At 32.8% G+C, this 16,945-nt stretch overlaps 3 protein-coding genes across 5 annotated transcripts; 1 reads left to right on the top strand and 2 right to left on the bottom strand.

Moving 5' to 3' along the window:
* Positions 1–5,437: 5,437 nt before the first annotated feature.
* Positions 5,438–9,146, top strand: LOC108460563 (oligopeptide transporter 3). The gene is made up of 6 exons (XM_017760091.2): positions 5,438–6,079; positions 6,442–6,539; positions 7,025–7,594; positions 7,694–7,949; positions 8,035–8,217; positions 8,306–9,146. The coding sequence occupies exons 1-6, from the start codon at positions 5,579–5,581 to the stop codon at positions 8,921–8,923; spliced, it is 2,226 nt and encodes a 741-aa protein (XP_017615580.1). The 5' UTR covers positions 5,438–5,578; the 3' UTR covers positions 8,924–9,146.
* On the bottom strand, positions 9,030–11,347 carry LOC108460564 (nudix hydrolase 2-like). Its single transcript, XM_017760092.2, has 9 exons — positions 11,227–11,347; positions 10,950–11,145; positions 10,799–10,864; positions 10,579–10,716; positions 10,425–10,502; positions 10,282–10,332; positions 10,115–10,149; positions 9,903–10,011; positions 9,030–9,807 (listed from the first exon to the last, which is right to left on the bottom strand). Exons 2-9 carry the CDS (start codon positions 11,121–11,123, stop codon positions 9,616–9,618), a joined length of 843 nt encoding a protein of 280 aa, XP_017615581.1. The 5' UTR covers positions 11,124–11,145; positions 11,227–11,347; the 3' UTR covers positions 9,030–9,615.
* A 1,035-nt stretch (positions 11,348–12,382) lies between these two features.
* Positions 12,383–16,661, bottom strand: LOC108458160 (phosphatidylinositol/phosphatidylcholine transfer protein SFH3-like). Of its 3 annotated transcripts, none has more exons than XM_053029227.1 (11): positions 16,451–16,661; positions 16,326–16,354; positions 15,551–15,634; positions 15,339–15,392; positions 14,753–14,830; positions 14,576–14,629; positions 14,425–14,484; positions 14,252–14,347; positions 13,820–13,921; positions 13,662–13,745; positions 12,383–13,048 (listed from the first exon to the last, which is right to left on the bottom strand). In XM_053029227.1, exons 1-11 carry the CDS (start codon positions 16,503–16,505, stop codon positions 12,737–12,739), a joined length of 1,008 nt encoding a protein of 335 aa, XP_052885187.1. In that variant the 5' UTR covers positions 16,506–16,661; the 3' UTR covers positions 12,383–12,736. The 3 variants fall into 3 exon arrangements, with proteins under 3 accessions (XP_052885187.1, XP_017612935.1, XP_052885188.1); XM_017757446.2 differs by having other exon boundaries at positions 13,662–13,742; positions 16,451–16,660; XM_053029228.1 differs by lacking the exon at positions 14,252–14,347 and having other exon boundaries at positions 13,662–13,742.
* Between the last annotated feature and the right edge of the window lie 284 nt (positions 16,662–16,945).

The raw sequence follows: 16,945 nt of genomic DNA, 5'->3' as shown, positions 1-16,945 counted from the left end.
ATATATATATATATTTTAAAAAAACTTATCATGTAAATAATTAGTTCTTTAAGAATATATTTTATTTAAAGCCTTACATATTTAATTATTTTTGTTATTGTATGTGCAATGTCAACTTTAAAGAGATGTATTAATTTTCAATATATTTTATATGTTGTTTGATTCAAACTTCTTCTTTCATAATATAGATATTTTAATAGTCATTTATATATTTGAAATTTTTATATACATGTAAATTATTTTAAATTATAGCATGTGTTGTTTGTTCATCAAGTCATCATTTTAAAATTGTTTTGTATCATATGGGCTCTTAGTTTTATTTCGTTTGGTACACTATGTGTTGATTATTTTATACTATGTCATATACATTATTGTTACATATAATTGCTTTTAAAATTTACATATATATATATATATATATATATATAGATATATGTGTTTTTAATCTATTATGTATATAATTTATTTCTTAAGATTATATTTTTAATATATACGTATTTTCTTACTATCTAGTCAAGTTTTAAATATTACTTAAATTTTCCTTTATTGAACGTATTTTAATAAGTGTCTTTTAATATTTCATAATTCAAAAATATTCATTCTATAATACATATGTTATTGATTGCATGTATATCTTTAGTTACTAATTTGTCAATCCATCAATGTATATATTGTGTTCATCATTATTTCAAATCTGTTTCATACCATAGTCCTTTTTAAATTATTATTATTTTGTTTTAGATATTTTATATTGATTGTAATGTATTAGGCTATGTATATTATAGTGGCATATTATTTTGTTTTATTATTATATCGATTACTCTCCATGCATGATCAAAATTGAGTTATATTTCCAAGTTAGTTATACTTAGTTGTTTAAGTGCTTGATAGTTGATTAAATAAATTGTATTATCTTCATTCTTCCATTGTCATATTTTTATGTGTTTATATATTATCCCATATCATTGTTTTCCACTTGGTTTACGAAATGCGGTTTTATAAAATCCAAATTTTTATGATTAGTTTCTTCTTATTTCGAGTCGAATTAATGCGCTTTAAGCTAGTTTTATAATCATTCATGTTTTCTAAAAATCCTTTAAAACGAAGGCAATGTTCAATATTTGGTAATTTGCGGAATCGTGCCCTAACGTGTTGGGTTGCAATTCCTCGTTTGCTCAAAATAATCGAATGTCCATTTAGAATTTCATTCATGTTTTCTAAAAACTCTTTAAAACGAAGGTAATACTCGATGTTTGGCAATTCGGGAACCGTGCCCTATCGTGCAGGGTTGCGATTTCTCGTTCGTTCAAAACAATCGAATATTTCTTTGGAATTTCACCCATTTCTTTAAAGATTCTATAAAACGAAGGTAATGTTCGATGTTTGGCAATTCAGGAATCATGCCCTATCGTGCTGGGTTGCGATTTCCCGTTCGTTCAAAACAATCGAATATTTCTTTGGAATTTCACCCATGTCTTTAAAGATTCTATAAAACGAAGGTAATGTTCGATGTTTGGCAATTCGGGGAATCGTGCCCTATCATGCTGGGTTGCGATTTCTTTTGGTTCAAAATAATCGAATATCCCCTTTAGAATTTCACTCATGTTTTTTAAAATTCTAAAAATAGGGCAATGTCCGATGTTTAGAAACTCGAGGAATCGTGCCCTACTGTGCTGGGTTTCGATTTTTTTGTTGGACTAAATAATTGGGCATCTTTTTGTAGTTTTCAACATATAAATTTTTGAAAGTCAAAATTTATCATGTTTTCGAAGGTATAAAGGATCATGTCCCGTCGTGTTGGATGTGATGCTATATTCTTCTGAAACAAGAGGATTTTGATGACCAATTCGGGTTAATCAAATGTTATAAAAAGGAACCACATTTCAAAAATATTTTTAAATTTTAGACATAAGGACAGTATCTAATCGATTTGGTACCAATTTTGGGCGTAATGAGGGTGCTAATCCTTCCTCATATGTAACCGACTCCCGAACCCGTTTTCTCAAATCTCGAAGACCAAAATCGTTGTTTTAGTAAGCCAAAATGTTTTATTAAAATGATCAAACTCATTAGGTGACCCAATCACACCTAAACAAAAAGATTGGTGGCGACTCCATTTTCGTTTTTCAAAAAAGTCATTCCCCATTTTTCACGAGATTTAAAATTTTGAAAAAGATGGTTTCGACACACGCATTGAAGCTTTTGTTAATTTCTCATAAGTTTATTCTTATCCCCACGCACCAACAAATTATGGTGTCTTCAATTGTTGAAAAGTATTTTTGAAAAGTATTATATAAAAAAAGTACTTTTTTTTTATTGAAATCAAGGCCTGAGTTAAAAAGTAGTAAACAAAATTTTCATCGTATAATTCGATTTTGAATTCCACATTTTAATATAAAAGTTATTTAACTCCACAACTAATCTATAATTTCATCATTTTATAATTTTTTAAGTTAGCATCTTAAATGTCAAAGTATTTTCTCCAAATTTAAATGTCATAGAACAAAAACAGCATAAAAAATATATGTTGGAAAAAAACATTATAAAATAATACATTTAGGACGTGGGTAAAATAAATATGTAATAAAATTATTAAAATTTATATAAAAATAAATGTGAGATTATTATTTTGTAAATGTGGGTTTAATTGAAATGGCAAAATTGAGATAATCTAATTTGTAGGTTTAAATGTTATGATTTTTCCTTATGCATGTATTTTTCTAAATTTATCAAAATGTAAAAGACATAATTACGCTTAAAATATTATTTGTCATTTTATAAAGTGAAGGGATATTTAATGTTTTATTAATTGAGTTGAGACTCTATTGATGTGTAACATCAACTCAGTCAACTTAGATAAACACTACCATACTTAAAAGGTAGCTTTATAAATTTTATCCTTGAACCCTAAGCTAAACTCATTTTGTGAAATCTTAGTAAATCGAATCAAAATTTTAAAAAAAAAATATAATTATGACTTTTTATATCTATACTATTATTTAAATCCCTAATTGAGTTGGTGTTACAGGTCATCCAAATATCAACTCGGTTAGAGAAATTGCTAAAATATCCTTTCGTATTTAAATAAGTTATATTCTTTGATGGTATTTTAATTTTTTTTAATTTAAAAATAATAAAATATCGATATGATGGAATTTGAACCCACACTAATTACATTAGGAAAACCTTAAAGTTATCACTCAACAAAGTTTAATATTTTTATATATTTTAATTTTATTATACCCACATTATTACCTAAATACGAAATTTATTTCAAGAATATACTTTCATCCACATTATGTGTGTGGAATTATGGAATTATAGTATGAATTTATAGTTGTGAATGTAGATAATTCAAATTGAGTAATAAAGGTGTTCACTTTTAAGATGTTTTCTACCATTTAATTTTGTAATTAATTACATGAAAATATTCATAAAGCTTTTCTTTTGGGGTGAAATAGTGAAAGATGAAAGACGAAAGTGGAGAATAGAAAATTAAATTTTAAATGTGTTAATTTATTAGTAAAAAAATTAAGAGTAAAGGAAATAAAAATATTTAAATTAATTTATATTTTAACACATAAAAATAAATTATTCAAAATTTGAATAAATTATATTAAAAATTCTATTATATAAGTGTATTTTTAAAATAACATATAATAAATAATAGAATGTAAGGTTACGCTTATGCAATATATACTGAATTAACATAAAAAATTAGTTTAAATTGTGAGTAAAAGAAAATTTTAAATACATCATATTAATAATATTAAATGCACTTCAATTGTTTATGATATTATTGTCAATTTAACCAATGACGTTATTAATATATATACAAACAATTTAGGAGAAATTTTGTAGTAACATTGAAATATATAAAATATTAAAATAAAACATTGATTGAAGCGGTGAAGAATATATTTTATAAATATTGGTAGCATGAGTTCAAATGTCAACATTTGAAATTTATTATTATTATTTTAATAAAATGCAAAAGCACCAGCATAATAATACAATTTATTTGAAATATGTAAAGATAATTTAATAAATTTTTAATTAAATTGACTCGTAACATTAATTTAATTGTATATTAAAATAATGATATAAATATTTAGTAGAATAATCTTTACTCTATTTTTAACTCTCCATCAAGTAATTGATTGAAGTATTTTTTTTTTCTTTCAAAATTTCGATTTTCCTATCCACCAAACAAATGAAAAGAGTTTTCTTTTTATACTCATCTCATGAGAGCATGAAAATGAGACAAAAACAACCAAATCAACATTGTAAACACAAATAAATGCAATAGAAATGAAAATTTAAAATTTTAAAGTCTTACTTTGATCAGTATTAATATTGTTATCAGTATAAGAAAAGGTGAGTTTAAATGCACTAAAACACAATATTTTTCTATTTTAAGAGTTTGAGAGGAGTTATTAATAGTTTTAGATATTATCTTTAAAAAAATGAATATCTTTAAATTAAAATTTTATATATATTTTTACTTTTGAATTATATTTTGTTAAGTTTTTCTTGTAGTTGTGGTATGGCAATGGCAAAGAAAAGTCTCCTCCTCTTTTTTTTTTTTTTTTCTTTTTCTTTTTTTTGATCTCTTTCCATTTTTGTTCCACCGAACCACTTTTGCCAAACAAAATTATAATTCATTTTCATTTCCTTTTCTTTTATTTTCCAACTTCAATCTTTCATACCAACCAACTTATAAAAATATAAAACAAAATTTTCATTTTTCAATTTTTATTTTATAATTTATTCTCGATATTAGTACATCCTCCTTCACCATCTTTTGATACACGTTATCATATACTAAGATTTCTCTCTTATAGTCAGGACCGAGCAAAAAAAAAAAAAACTCAATAACCAAAAATTTACTTGAACCAAAGTGTTTAAATAGTTTATAGAATGCATTACTAGGAGCAAAATTGAATTCTATTTTTATTGAATATAAAATTTTAATTTTATGATATAAAAATAAATATTTTATATTAAAGTCAAAATAATTTAAAAGTTGTTCAAAATTATTTTTTGGCAATATTTATAAAAAAATTTAGGAATCTTATTAAATAATATTCAAAACCATACAATAAAATTTAATTTATCAAAATAAGTCTAAAATCTATATATTTGAACCAATAAGTATTGAGTGTATTAGTAAGTTTATCGGTGAGACAAATTGCATTCCAAAAAAATAAAAATAGTTGGAACATTAAAAATAAAATTATTAGGAGGAAAATTAAAAAATAGATATTTTTTAAAATATTTTAGTTATCCTGATAAGAGTAGAAAATAAAAATAGTTGAAAGATAAAAAAGGTTGATTTGAATGAGAAATGAAGAAGGGGGTTATTTGTGTCAAAGCAGATATGATCTGATTTTTAGTTCCCGTGTCCCCACATAACATCTTGCGTTTATTATACAATTATAACAACGCTGTTTACCATCACTTTTTCTCAACATATAAGGCCAAAGATTTTAGAGTTGGGACTTACTTAAACTTCACTTCCCTTCTTAAACCACACAGATAAGACTATACTCAATCATTTACTACACTCTCTGTCTCAATGGCCACCAAGACCCATACCGATCCAGAGAAACCAAATGCCGAGGGCACCGCCGAGAACGAAGACACGAGTCCGGTGGAGGAGGTTGCCTTGGTGGTGCCGGAAACCGACGACCCTACTCTCCCTGTCCTGACCTTTCGTGCCTGGTTCCTCGGTTTGGTATCATGTGTGCTCTTAATCTTTCTCAACACTTTCTTCACTTACCGTACGCAGCCGCTCACCATCTCCGCAATCCTCATGCAAATCTCGGTCTTGCCCATTGGCAAGTTCATGGCCAGGACTCTACCAACCACCCAGTACAGCCTTCTCGGGTGGCACTTCAGCTTGAATCCTGGGCCGTTCAACATCAAGGAGCATGTCATCATCACCATCTTCGCGAATTGCGGGGTGTCTTTTGGTGGGGGTGATGCTTATTCCATTGGTGCCATAACTGTCATGAAGGCTTACTATAAACAGAGCTTGAATTTCCTCTGCGGCGTCCTTATTGTCTTGACTACCCAGGTTTTTCATTTAACACTTTCTTTCTGCTCCTACTTTTTTATTTATTTATTTTATTGTTAAAGCTTGTCCCTTTATTTTAATTGAACCTCGGGTCTTCTCACTTTCTTTTCTAGTTATTTAAAATTAATTTTGTTAACTGAATCTTTGACTGTTTGACAGTGATAAAAGGTTATCTGAAATATGCATCGAAAGCTGAAATTAGTATTAATACCACTCTTGAAAGTTGGTGCCATTTATAACTTTTTGTGTGGGGGAGTTAAATTGCAGAGATTTTGAGTTTCTGTTTGAAGCTTTTTCAACCACTAAAAGCTTAGTGTATGTGGTTCATCTAACAATAACACCGTTGATGGCGTTCTATGCAGATTTTGGGGTATGGATGGGCTGGCATGCTTCGGAGGTACCTGGTTGATCCAGCAGAAATGTGGTGGCCTTCAAACTTGGCTCAGGTTTCTTTATTTAGGTTAGTCTTTCTCCATCACCTTTTTTTTTGCCTTTCATGATCATCATTTGTGCTTGGTCCATAGGAATTTTCTTGGAAGGGACAAAGAAAAAAAAGTTGTAAGTTTTAGATTCTTAAAGACTTTTCGTCCACAGGGTCCCACGATAACAGACACAAACCTCTCTCCTTTTTCACATTAGAAACCTCAATTGTTTCAATTTACTTGACTTAAACTTGGAAGACTTAATTACTTAAAATTTTGGCTAGACCTTGATTGAGCAATGAAAGATAATGATGAGATATATGTGTGGGAATGGTATAATAATACCAAGTATTGCCAACTGGATGCTACAGGATTTGTTTGTATTGTGATTTAAGATTTTGCATTTGATTATATTCTGAAGATGATGGATACGTGATGCCTTAGCCTAGTTTTATTTTTATTTGATGTCCATCCATATAAATTCGATTATCACAAACAGTTTTGTGTATTCTTTGATTCTCAGAGCACTCCATGAAAAGGACTCTAAAAAGAAAGGATTGACTCGAATGCAATTTTTTCTAGCTGTAATGGTGGCAAGCTTTGCATATTATGCTCTGCCGGGCTATTTATTCCCAATCTTGACATTCTTCTCATGGGTTTGTTGGGCGTGGCCACATAGCATCACAGCACAGCAAATTGGGTCTGGATACCATGGACTTGGCATTGGTGCATTCACCCTTGACTGGGCTGGGATCTCAGCTTACCATGGCAGTCCACTGGTTACCCCTTGGTCCTCCATTGTCAACGTGGGGATAGGCTTTGTCATGTTCGTCTACATCATTATCCCTCTTTGTTATTGGAAGTTTAACACCTTCGATGCTCGAAAATTCCCAATATTCTCTAATCAGCTCTTTACTCACAGTGGCCATAAATATGATACAACTAAGATCTTGACACCGCAATACGATCTGAATATTTCTGCATATAACAGTTATAGCAAACTCTACCTTAGCCCACTTTTTGCCTTGTCTATTGGATCAGGATTCGCTAGGTTCACAGCAACCCTCACTCATGTGGCATTGTTTAATGGCAGGTATACTTTATGTTACTGTTTTAAGACACTTTTTTTTTTTGAGTAATGTCCGTCACATCAAAAAGTCAAATAAACATATTTTGGGTTTCTTATGTGCAGTGATATTCTGAAGCAGAGCAGATCAGCAATGAAGAATGTGAAGTTGGACATCCATGCAAAGCTGATGAAAAAATACAAACAAGTTCCTGAATGGTGGTTTTACATTTTATTAATCGGAAGTATCGTTCTGTCACTTATGATGTCCTTTGTATATAAGAAGGAGGTACAGCTGCCATGGTGGGGTATGCTCTTTGCCTTTGCTTTGGCCTGGATTGTCACCCTTCCTATTGGAGTCATTCAGGCAACTACGAACCAGGTAAAGTACGCTGTGACTTACCTGCATGCCATGGTGACTTGATTACCTGGTTTCTAACAACATTTCTACTTGTGGAACTTTGCAGCAACCTGGATATGACATTATAGCCCAGTTCATAATTGGTTATATCTTGCCCGGAAAGCCCATTGCAAACCTGCTTTTCAAGATATACGGGCGGATCAGCACCATCCATGCTCTTTCTTTCTTGTCTGATCTCAAACTTGGGCACTACATGAAAATCCCACCACGTTGCATGTACACAGCTCAGGTACTTTCTGCCTGTGTGCTTTTAATTATAAAGATCTTAGATAACTTTTGAAACATTAATTAAGAATAGTTGTTTTTATGTATCCCAGCTTGTGGGAACTGTAGTTGCAGGTATTGTCAACCTTGGAGTTGCATGGTGGATGTTAGATGACATTGACAACATCTGTGATGTTGAAGGAAATCATCCTGATAGCCCATGGACTTGCCCTAAATACAGGGTCACCTTCGACGCATCTGTTATCTGGGGCTTAATAGGACCAAGGAGACTTTTCGGACCAGGAGGGATGTATCGTAACTTAGTGTGGTTGTTCCTCATTGGAGCGTTCTTGCCTGTTCCTGTTTGGGTTTTGAGCAAAATTTTCCCAGAAAAGAAATGGATCCCCTTGATTAACATACCGGTCATATCTTATGGTTTTGCCGGAATGCCACCCGCAACTCCCACCAACATTGCAAGTTGGCTTATCACTGGAACCATCTTCAACTATTTTGTGTTCAAGTACCACAAGCGGTGGTGGCAGAAATATAATTATGTTCTATCTGCAGCATTAGATGCTGGAACTGCATTCATGGGTGTTCTACTGTTCTTTGCTTTGCAAAATGAAGGCCATAACCTGAAATGGTGGGGCACTGAAGTCGATCACTGTCCTCTCGCAACCTGTCCGACAGCCCCAGGTATCTCGGTTGAAGGATGTCCAGTTTTTAAATAGACCAAATCTACCACACACAACAACTGATGGAAGAGTTGGAAGTCAAAGAAGAAATGGTTTAATTTTGAGACAAGACAATTAAGTCATAGGCGTACCTACGTTGCAGAATCTTATGACAATAATATAATCTATATCTTGTAAAGTAATGCACATGCTTTTTACGGATCATCCTCTTGGTCTCATCATTTGAAGAGGAGGTAATTAATGTTTTTCTTTGTGCCAATATATAGCTGAAATTTGCTTTTTGTTTTTTTTTTTTTTTTTTTTTTTTTTTGATATGGCTGTTACTTTGCTTGCTAGCCAGCTTGATGTATAATAAGAAGCTAGCATTAAATCCTGCTACCTCCCAATCTAGAGTTTTGCATAATTGTGCTTTCATTTGCATTTAAAATGTCAGTACTTGTAATGTAGTTGTCAAATAACAGTAGATTATTACAGCAAATTTGCTTCAACACAAAAGAATCTTTATTCAATGATGGCTGACAGGTTGAGAATCAAAGAATTTATTTTATGAATTCTACAAGCGGCAATTACTGCTTATTGAGGTCATGTATTGAAGTACATATAGCCTAGTTGTCAAATAACAGTAGATTATTACAGCAAATTTGCTTCAACACAAAAGAATCTTTATTCAATGATGGCTGACAGGTTGAGAATCAAAGAATTTATTTTATGAATTCTACAAGCGGCAATTACTGCTTATTGAGGTCATGAATATTGAAGTACATATAGCTCTTTTCGTTGGAGAATGCCGATGAGGTTAGCACAGGAGAGAAGCCAGAATAGTTGCCATCTTTCTTTGCTAAGCATATGTCAACACTGCATTTTAAGAGCTCATATTTCTGGACAAATGGCTGTGCTGCATATTCTTCAATTGGCATCCACTGCATAAAAGTATAGAGCACCCTTAGTTTAAGAGGGAAAAAAAAGATTATAAGTTTTAACTTCATTCACTGTTCTGACTTTGACTAAGAGTTACCTTAGCTGCCTCTATCTCAGATTCCTGCTTCTGGATTTCAAAAGAAAGTGGTTCCAACAGGCACAGGAAGAATATATCTGACTTTTCAAAGAATACCTTGTGGCTTTGTCTGTAAATGTTGAAAATGAAATCAATGAGAGAAAGATAAGAATATATATATATGTAGCCTGTTGATGTTACTTTGTGGTGCAGAAAGTGCACAGATTTCATACCTGAATGCTAGTACTTGAACAAATTTTGTATCAATCTGAATCAGCAAAACATCCAAGATATAATTGGTTAAAATCATTTATAAAAAGGTCCCATATTGACAAGGTTCGATAACTTGTGTTACATGTGTTGTGTATATAAAACTGAATAATTGCTACTTAACACTTACTGCTGTCTCTTCTTTGACTTCTCTAACTGCAGCTGCACAGAGATCTTCTCCCTAGAGATGAAATTGAAATTATATATAGCTCATGAAGTGTAAATGCATGTCATGGTATTGTATCAAGAATCCCTTGACAGTGACATACTTACCTCATTCACAACACCTGTAGGGAACTTCCACACACCTGTCCCTCGTAATCGTCCAATGTTCTCTTGGACCACTAGAACCTAAGATCAAGACACCCGAATCAAGATTTGTAAAAGGATACAAGGTATGCCAGCTAAGATGGAACTTGGAAAGTACCTCTCTGTTTTTGTTCATCACAAATGCGCCGATCCCCACGCGGTGCGAAGCGTTTGCCGGAAGAGTGTGTGCGCCTTGAGGCAGCCAATGAACAAGCATCATATAATTAGGCTCAGCATGGTGATACCAAAATCCTTCCTGAGAAGCAATACATATAGTATTAACACGAGGCATTTTCAGTCATACATGTGATTCAATTTGTAAATGACAATAAATCCACCTTGACAGCAGCTTCAACAAGATTGACGTGCTGAATAGGCAATTTGATCCACACACCTCTTTTACCCTGCAAAACATGTTACATGACATGATCCAACAGAAACAAAAGAGAACAGTGTTGTAAATAGTATAATAAAGGTTAAGAAGAAAACCTGCTGTCGCCACTGTGCCATTGAAGCACTAAGAACAGAAGCAAAGAGGGCAGAGTCCATAGGTTGAGTCACTTCAACAATTACTCCCCCATACCTATCGTTGATTGCATCAAGAAGTCCTTGTTCTTCATTTTCATTGACATTCATAGGAGTTGAAGTCTCTGATGCTGACATGGCTACTCCTGAATCTGGTTGCCTGAAAAAAACTCAAACATAAACAAATTTAATATGTAGATGTAGATTTAGTAATTAATTAACATCAGGCTCAGGGTCATACCTATGGAAGTCGATGGATGGGGTAGAGCTTTAAGAGCAAGAGAACAAACTGGGGTACTGTTGTTTAGGGAAAACGAAAATCCAACAGATTGAAAATAACAATGATTAATGTTGCAGGGGAGGGTTTGAGATGAGAAGCTTTATTATATATAATGGTGGTGGCAAGCTGCATTTGTTTAGTAAAAGTAGTATAACCTAACCAAATACGTAAAATATTATTTCTGTTTGTCAGGGTTGGACGTGGTCAACACAGACCCAACGTAGACTTCAATTTCGACTTTCAATGTGCCATGCACATTAAACATGCATGTAGAGGCAAGCATTTGAATTAGTCAGCAAAGCAAAATTACCAGGGCCGAATTCTGAATAGGCGAGGGGACGATAATGCATGCAACATGCCGCCGTGTCCGTCGGTCGATTATTAATTTTAATCTACTTCAGAGATACATACGGCAGTAAATAAACAGTTGCTCTTAATAATAGTATTAAATATTTTCTCTTAAAAAGCTACTATATCACAATATTCGATTATAAGAGTCCTAAATCTTCTAGAGTACTCTCCTAAGAAAATGATTAACCTTATGATAATTGGTCTCCAAAATTATATTAGACATAATTATACCTTAATATTATTCATTGTGGATTATGATTATCTTTTGCCCTACGGCAACACCTGTTAAAGTTCCATCAGTGATCACTATTCAAAATACACACCTGAAGATGGTCGTTCTTCACTCATTGGACTTTGACAAAAAATTATGCTTTGAATTGTATATATTTCATAGCCTATTACTTTTAACCAAACCTAAAAACAAGTAAGAGAATTTCCATGTTGATCCATTTCTCCAGTCAAACCCTCAAGCACTTTTTAGCTTTTCCTTCTAAGAAACACAAAACATAACATCCTAATTTACAGGAATTTGGTAGTAAATTTTACTAGTATACGTCAAGAAAAGATCATGGAGCTGCTCATCTGCTGCCCGGAAGCTTTCCTCAACAAGTGAATAAATTTGACGGCGAAGAAGAGGGGCTGCCAAACTCATTGCAAAAGTGAGACCCTCTTTCTCTTTGTTTAAGCAGAAGAAACACATGCACATACACAGCAACAATATGCAAGGACTGATAGTTTATTTATGCACATGTAAGTGGAATTCACCTTTCTCTATTCAAAGTAATATTATATTATTGTAAACTAATAAAGTTAAACTCAATATTATTACAATAGTATTCCTACAACTCAGCTGAGGTTGAACTTCAAACCTAATTATCCACCCAAAATGTGACCTTTCCAAACATACACATGCACATACACTATATTATTAACTTTAAACTAACCTAAAAGATAATGCGAGCCAGATGTGTTACTCTTTTCTTTATATCCTACTATATAACCGGAATGACCGAGTCAAACAACATTCCTCCTCTAACAACACCAACAACAAAGCATGCTGAATGCTAATTTTGATTCTGATTGGGAAACAAGAGTTAAGTCGAACAGTGCATAATCAGTATCAGTCATCATCAGTTTTGATGCCATCGGTGGACTTAGACAGCATGTTCCCCTTCTCAAACTTTTGCAACTCTGACTCCAGGCTTTTAGCAATCTCTGTTTCTTCAGCAGCTGGCTCGGGTAGATCGACATGAAAAGATCCCTGTTTGATAGGTTGAGCAGGTTCAGTGATTAAGGACTGCTGCTTTATGTAGTTGTAGAGTTGTTGATGAAAAGGATGATCCAGCGAAAAGCAGTTTTCATTTTCTGAATTGCGTGATGATCCTGACCCATCTTTTCTACAGAAATGTGGTAGTGATGCAATATCCATTATCTATAAAAATAAAATATAATACGCAACCAACATTATCAGTATTCTTGAAGCAGACAAAGTGACTGCGAAATGGTGTTTAACATCATCATATCATATCTAAGTGAATTAGTTATATATCTCCTTGGACTTCTGACAAAGAAACAAGGTCTCGTGATTTACGGGTGAAGCAATCAAAATGAAAGATGATGGAAAAGAAGAAAAAAACTGAAACCTTGAATCATGCTCTTTCTGGGTTTACACTTAGTATTCTAGCAACAATGACAAGTATAGAATATGACAGGAAATAATTGGCAGCCCCATTACTTCAAACAGAAAGAATCAGGAAGAGAAATGCAGAAATTTTAATATATATTAGAAATTGCAGCATCATTGAAGAAAAAAGTAGTGAGAATAACACAGGGCTAGAGAAGTTAATGGAGAAAAAGAACAAAAAATGGAAAAATTCTTCTAGAACTAGTACTGCCTCAGCCTACTTTGATATCACAGAGAGGGGGGGATGGGGGAAGATCGAGACAGGAATGATGATATTTTCAGTAGCTAAACATTTGAAGAGAAATACTGTAAGAACCCATGTTTTTAAATGTTTTAAGGAATAATGAGGAAAACACCATACTTTCAATAGTTCATCTCGACCGCAACCTGGCAAAACTTGAATTTTTTTCCTTGTTCTCTCTTGCAAAAGGGGCTTGACAACCTGCTAAGAATTCAAAGGTTAAATCAATCCATGTCAAAACGATTTACTGGATAACAGATAAATATTCAAAGGTTTACCTTCCAACAAGCAGAGAAAATATATGGCGCATTTACAATGTAATATGTATTTGTCTTCTCTGGGTAGTTCAAGTCATCAATTGTGGAGATGATTGTCAACAACTGTGTTAAAACAAAAAATTCAATCATGATACTGATCCATGAGGTTAAAATGCAATCAACCATTTACATGTTTGGACTGGTACAAGTAGCCAGTTTAACATTGAGTTTTTCTTCTTTTCTCTTTGGTAAACCTTTTTCAGCAGCTTAATTACAAGATTTAATTATTGGAATCCTTCAAGTTTTATGAAAATTTGCTTTTACTTTTATTTTTTTACATCAGATTATCAGTGTTAGAGGTTCAAAATAAGATATTACATCTGCGTATAGGTTGCAAATCCTGCTATCCAAGTCCACTAGAACAAAATACAGAAACTAAACTCGAGAAGATACCTTTATTTTGCTCAGTGCTGAAAGCTTCAGGCCAGTCATATCTAATACTTTTATACAGGTGGTTATAGGTCGCCCATGCTTTTTAGACGCAGAAGGCTACAGAAGTGCATAAAAGCCAAGCAAATTACTACGAAAGGCAGGGAACAGAAAACTTCCAAGCGCTTATCACTCACCAGAATTACACGATCCCGATATTCATTGATTTGAATATGTGATTGCACATAGTAGTGAACCTATAATAATAAAAGAAGCAATAAATACCAAAGATTAGTGTCTTATGCTCACCAATGAAATGCTTTTATTGCACATTACCCTAAAACTTACAGATGCTTTGTCAAACGTGCTAAGCCCCACACCAATAGCAAAGACAGGAAGACCCTGGAAATGGAAAATTTTAAATTTAAATACATGCCTAAGGAAATGCTATTCCTATGAGCACAACTTAGTACGATTAAAAACATAAATACTGTAAACAAGATTAGATTTGACAAGTATGAGCACCTCTCTTGAGTAGCCAGACATTCCTATGAGCTGTGAATCACGCACTGCTCCATAAAGTTCTGAAGGAACAATGGGTTTCTGTAGAACAGGTTTACATTCAATACAAAAAAGAACTTAGTGACTCCCCTTGACTCAATTTTATGCATTAGGATTAATCAGCAAACAACTCAATATAAGACTGAAGCATGAAATGGCAGAAACCACATGGCAGGCATGATATTTTTACATTTGATGTGTGAGAGAGGGTTATTAGGGATGTGGCTGGGATTCTTTCTTACAGGGGAGACAGTAAGGTTAGTATTTAGAAAAAAATAATTATGTTGTAAATGTAGCAGCCAATGACATGAATTAATGAAAATCAATTCAATTAAAACATTACATAGCCAGTCTAGACATACATGATGATCATTAAAAACTATATCCTTAAGCCATATCAAAGAAATATCATTAAATAAAAGAGCTGTCCATATCCTCCAATTCGGTTTGCTTGTTTGAAAGGTAAAATGCTTAGACAATCATCAATAGTCTATTTAGAAAAGCAATCAATTGCAATTTAGATGCAACACCTGAGAATACATTAACTTACTGCTAACATATCGTCAATGGTATTCTGCACCCTCCAATGCAAGCAGTCCACCAACTGAAACATGACACACTTAACGATTTGGTCATACAAAAATGACATTTATGATCAAGATACTGCCACAACAAAAACGACAGTTTTCTTGTTTCCTGCTTTTCAAAATGAAAAAGGAACCTGGGATAGATGTCTTTTGGGTTTAACTCCAATTAACTAACCATTTTATGGGCTTTGGCAACATTCCATTCTCTTGCTTTTAGAAACCGCACCAATGTTTCAGCTCTAAAACCTTGATGGACATTCTGCATGTTGGGAAACAATTACTAGAAAGGAAATGAAAAATTGGTGCACAATCATTACCTAGTGAAGCTGAAATAAAACATATTGTATTTGTATCCTAGAGCATTCAGTCAGCTGTCATCAAACAGCAGACGAGGAAAGAACAATCAGCCATGCATTAAAACAAAAAATGCTTTAGTCATGCCTAAACTTTTAAAGCATGCCACAAAGCTCCACAAATTGCATCCAAGAGCTTTCATCGATAGATCATCAATTCCTTCATATCCCTACCTGCCCATCTCCCGAGTTAAGAGAGGTGGATAGATGAAGCATTTATTTTTGCTGAAAAAGTTAAGATCAAGGTGCCCATATAGAAATAAATAAATAGAGAAAGGGAAGCTAAGTTCATGTATGAAGGAGTAATAAAATAAGTAGAATGTAAGGAAACAAAAGGACAAAGAGTAGGTAAGTGGCAATTAGATTAAGCAAAAGAGCAGATCAAAGCAATTGCAAATACTAGTAGTTGTAGAAGTAGTAGCAGTAGACAGTAGCAGGAAAAAACCAACACATAATTGAAAAAGAACACTATAATTTAGCAAAATTAAATTTAAAAAAAAAAAAAAAAAGAGTTGAGAGTGAAGAGTTAAAATAGCACACATTCTTTTACTGGCGTTGAATATAAGAGAAAGAAAAGAAAAGGTGAAATGGGCGTACCTGAAATGTAATGTTGAGAGGCTCTTCGACTGCCATGACATGGAAGTAACCAAGAAAGAAATCAGAAATTTTGGGATCGGTTGAGTTTCGAGTTCCCAAGAAAAAAGAGGAAAGAGAAAGCGGACCTGAATCCATCAATGCCTGCAACTCAAGGATGGCTTCCTGAGAAACGATCCCCATTTCGAAGCAGAGATGATTGTAGGTGATTGATGGTAGAGCTATTCACACTCCAACTATTACTCTAGATTTCTTTCCTTTTCCTACTACTATAATTTGACACTTCCTATTATAAAATAAGTAAACGAATGACTATTGCGGGTAATATTACTCCTTTTAAAACAATCAAAATAAGTAAGGATTATTAGTGAATTCGTACGGTAAAAATTCATAAGTAAGGATTAACCGATTAAGAAAGGTAAATGGTGTTTTTTTTTTCCCTTTTAAAGGGAGGTAAATAGTTGGCTGTAAAGTTTAGATTTTTTTTTATTCGGTCAAATTATGAAAATCAGATGACTAGTTTAATCTAAAGTATATGCAGAACTAATAAATTTTTAAATAAATAAATAAAAAATCATGAGATTCACTGATAATGAGGTGTTTATGTGAGCAATATTCATTGC

Source organism: Gossypium arboreum, chromosome 6 (genome assembly GCF_025698485.1).
Source record: "Gossypium arboreum isolate Shixiya-1 chromosome 6, ASM2569848v2, whole genome shotgun sequence".
In the NCBI taxonomy this organism is placed as follows: Eukaryota; Viridiplantae; Streptophyta; class Magnoliopsida; order Malvales; family Malvaceae; genus Gossypium; species Gossypium arboreum.
The sequence above is the reverse complement of the archived record's forward strand: the minus strand, read 5'-3'. Positions and strand labels throughout refer to the sequence as shown.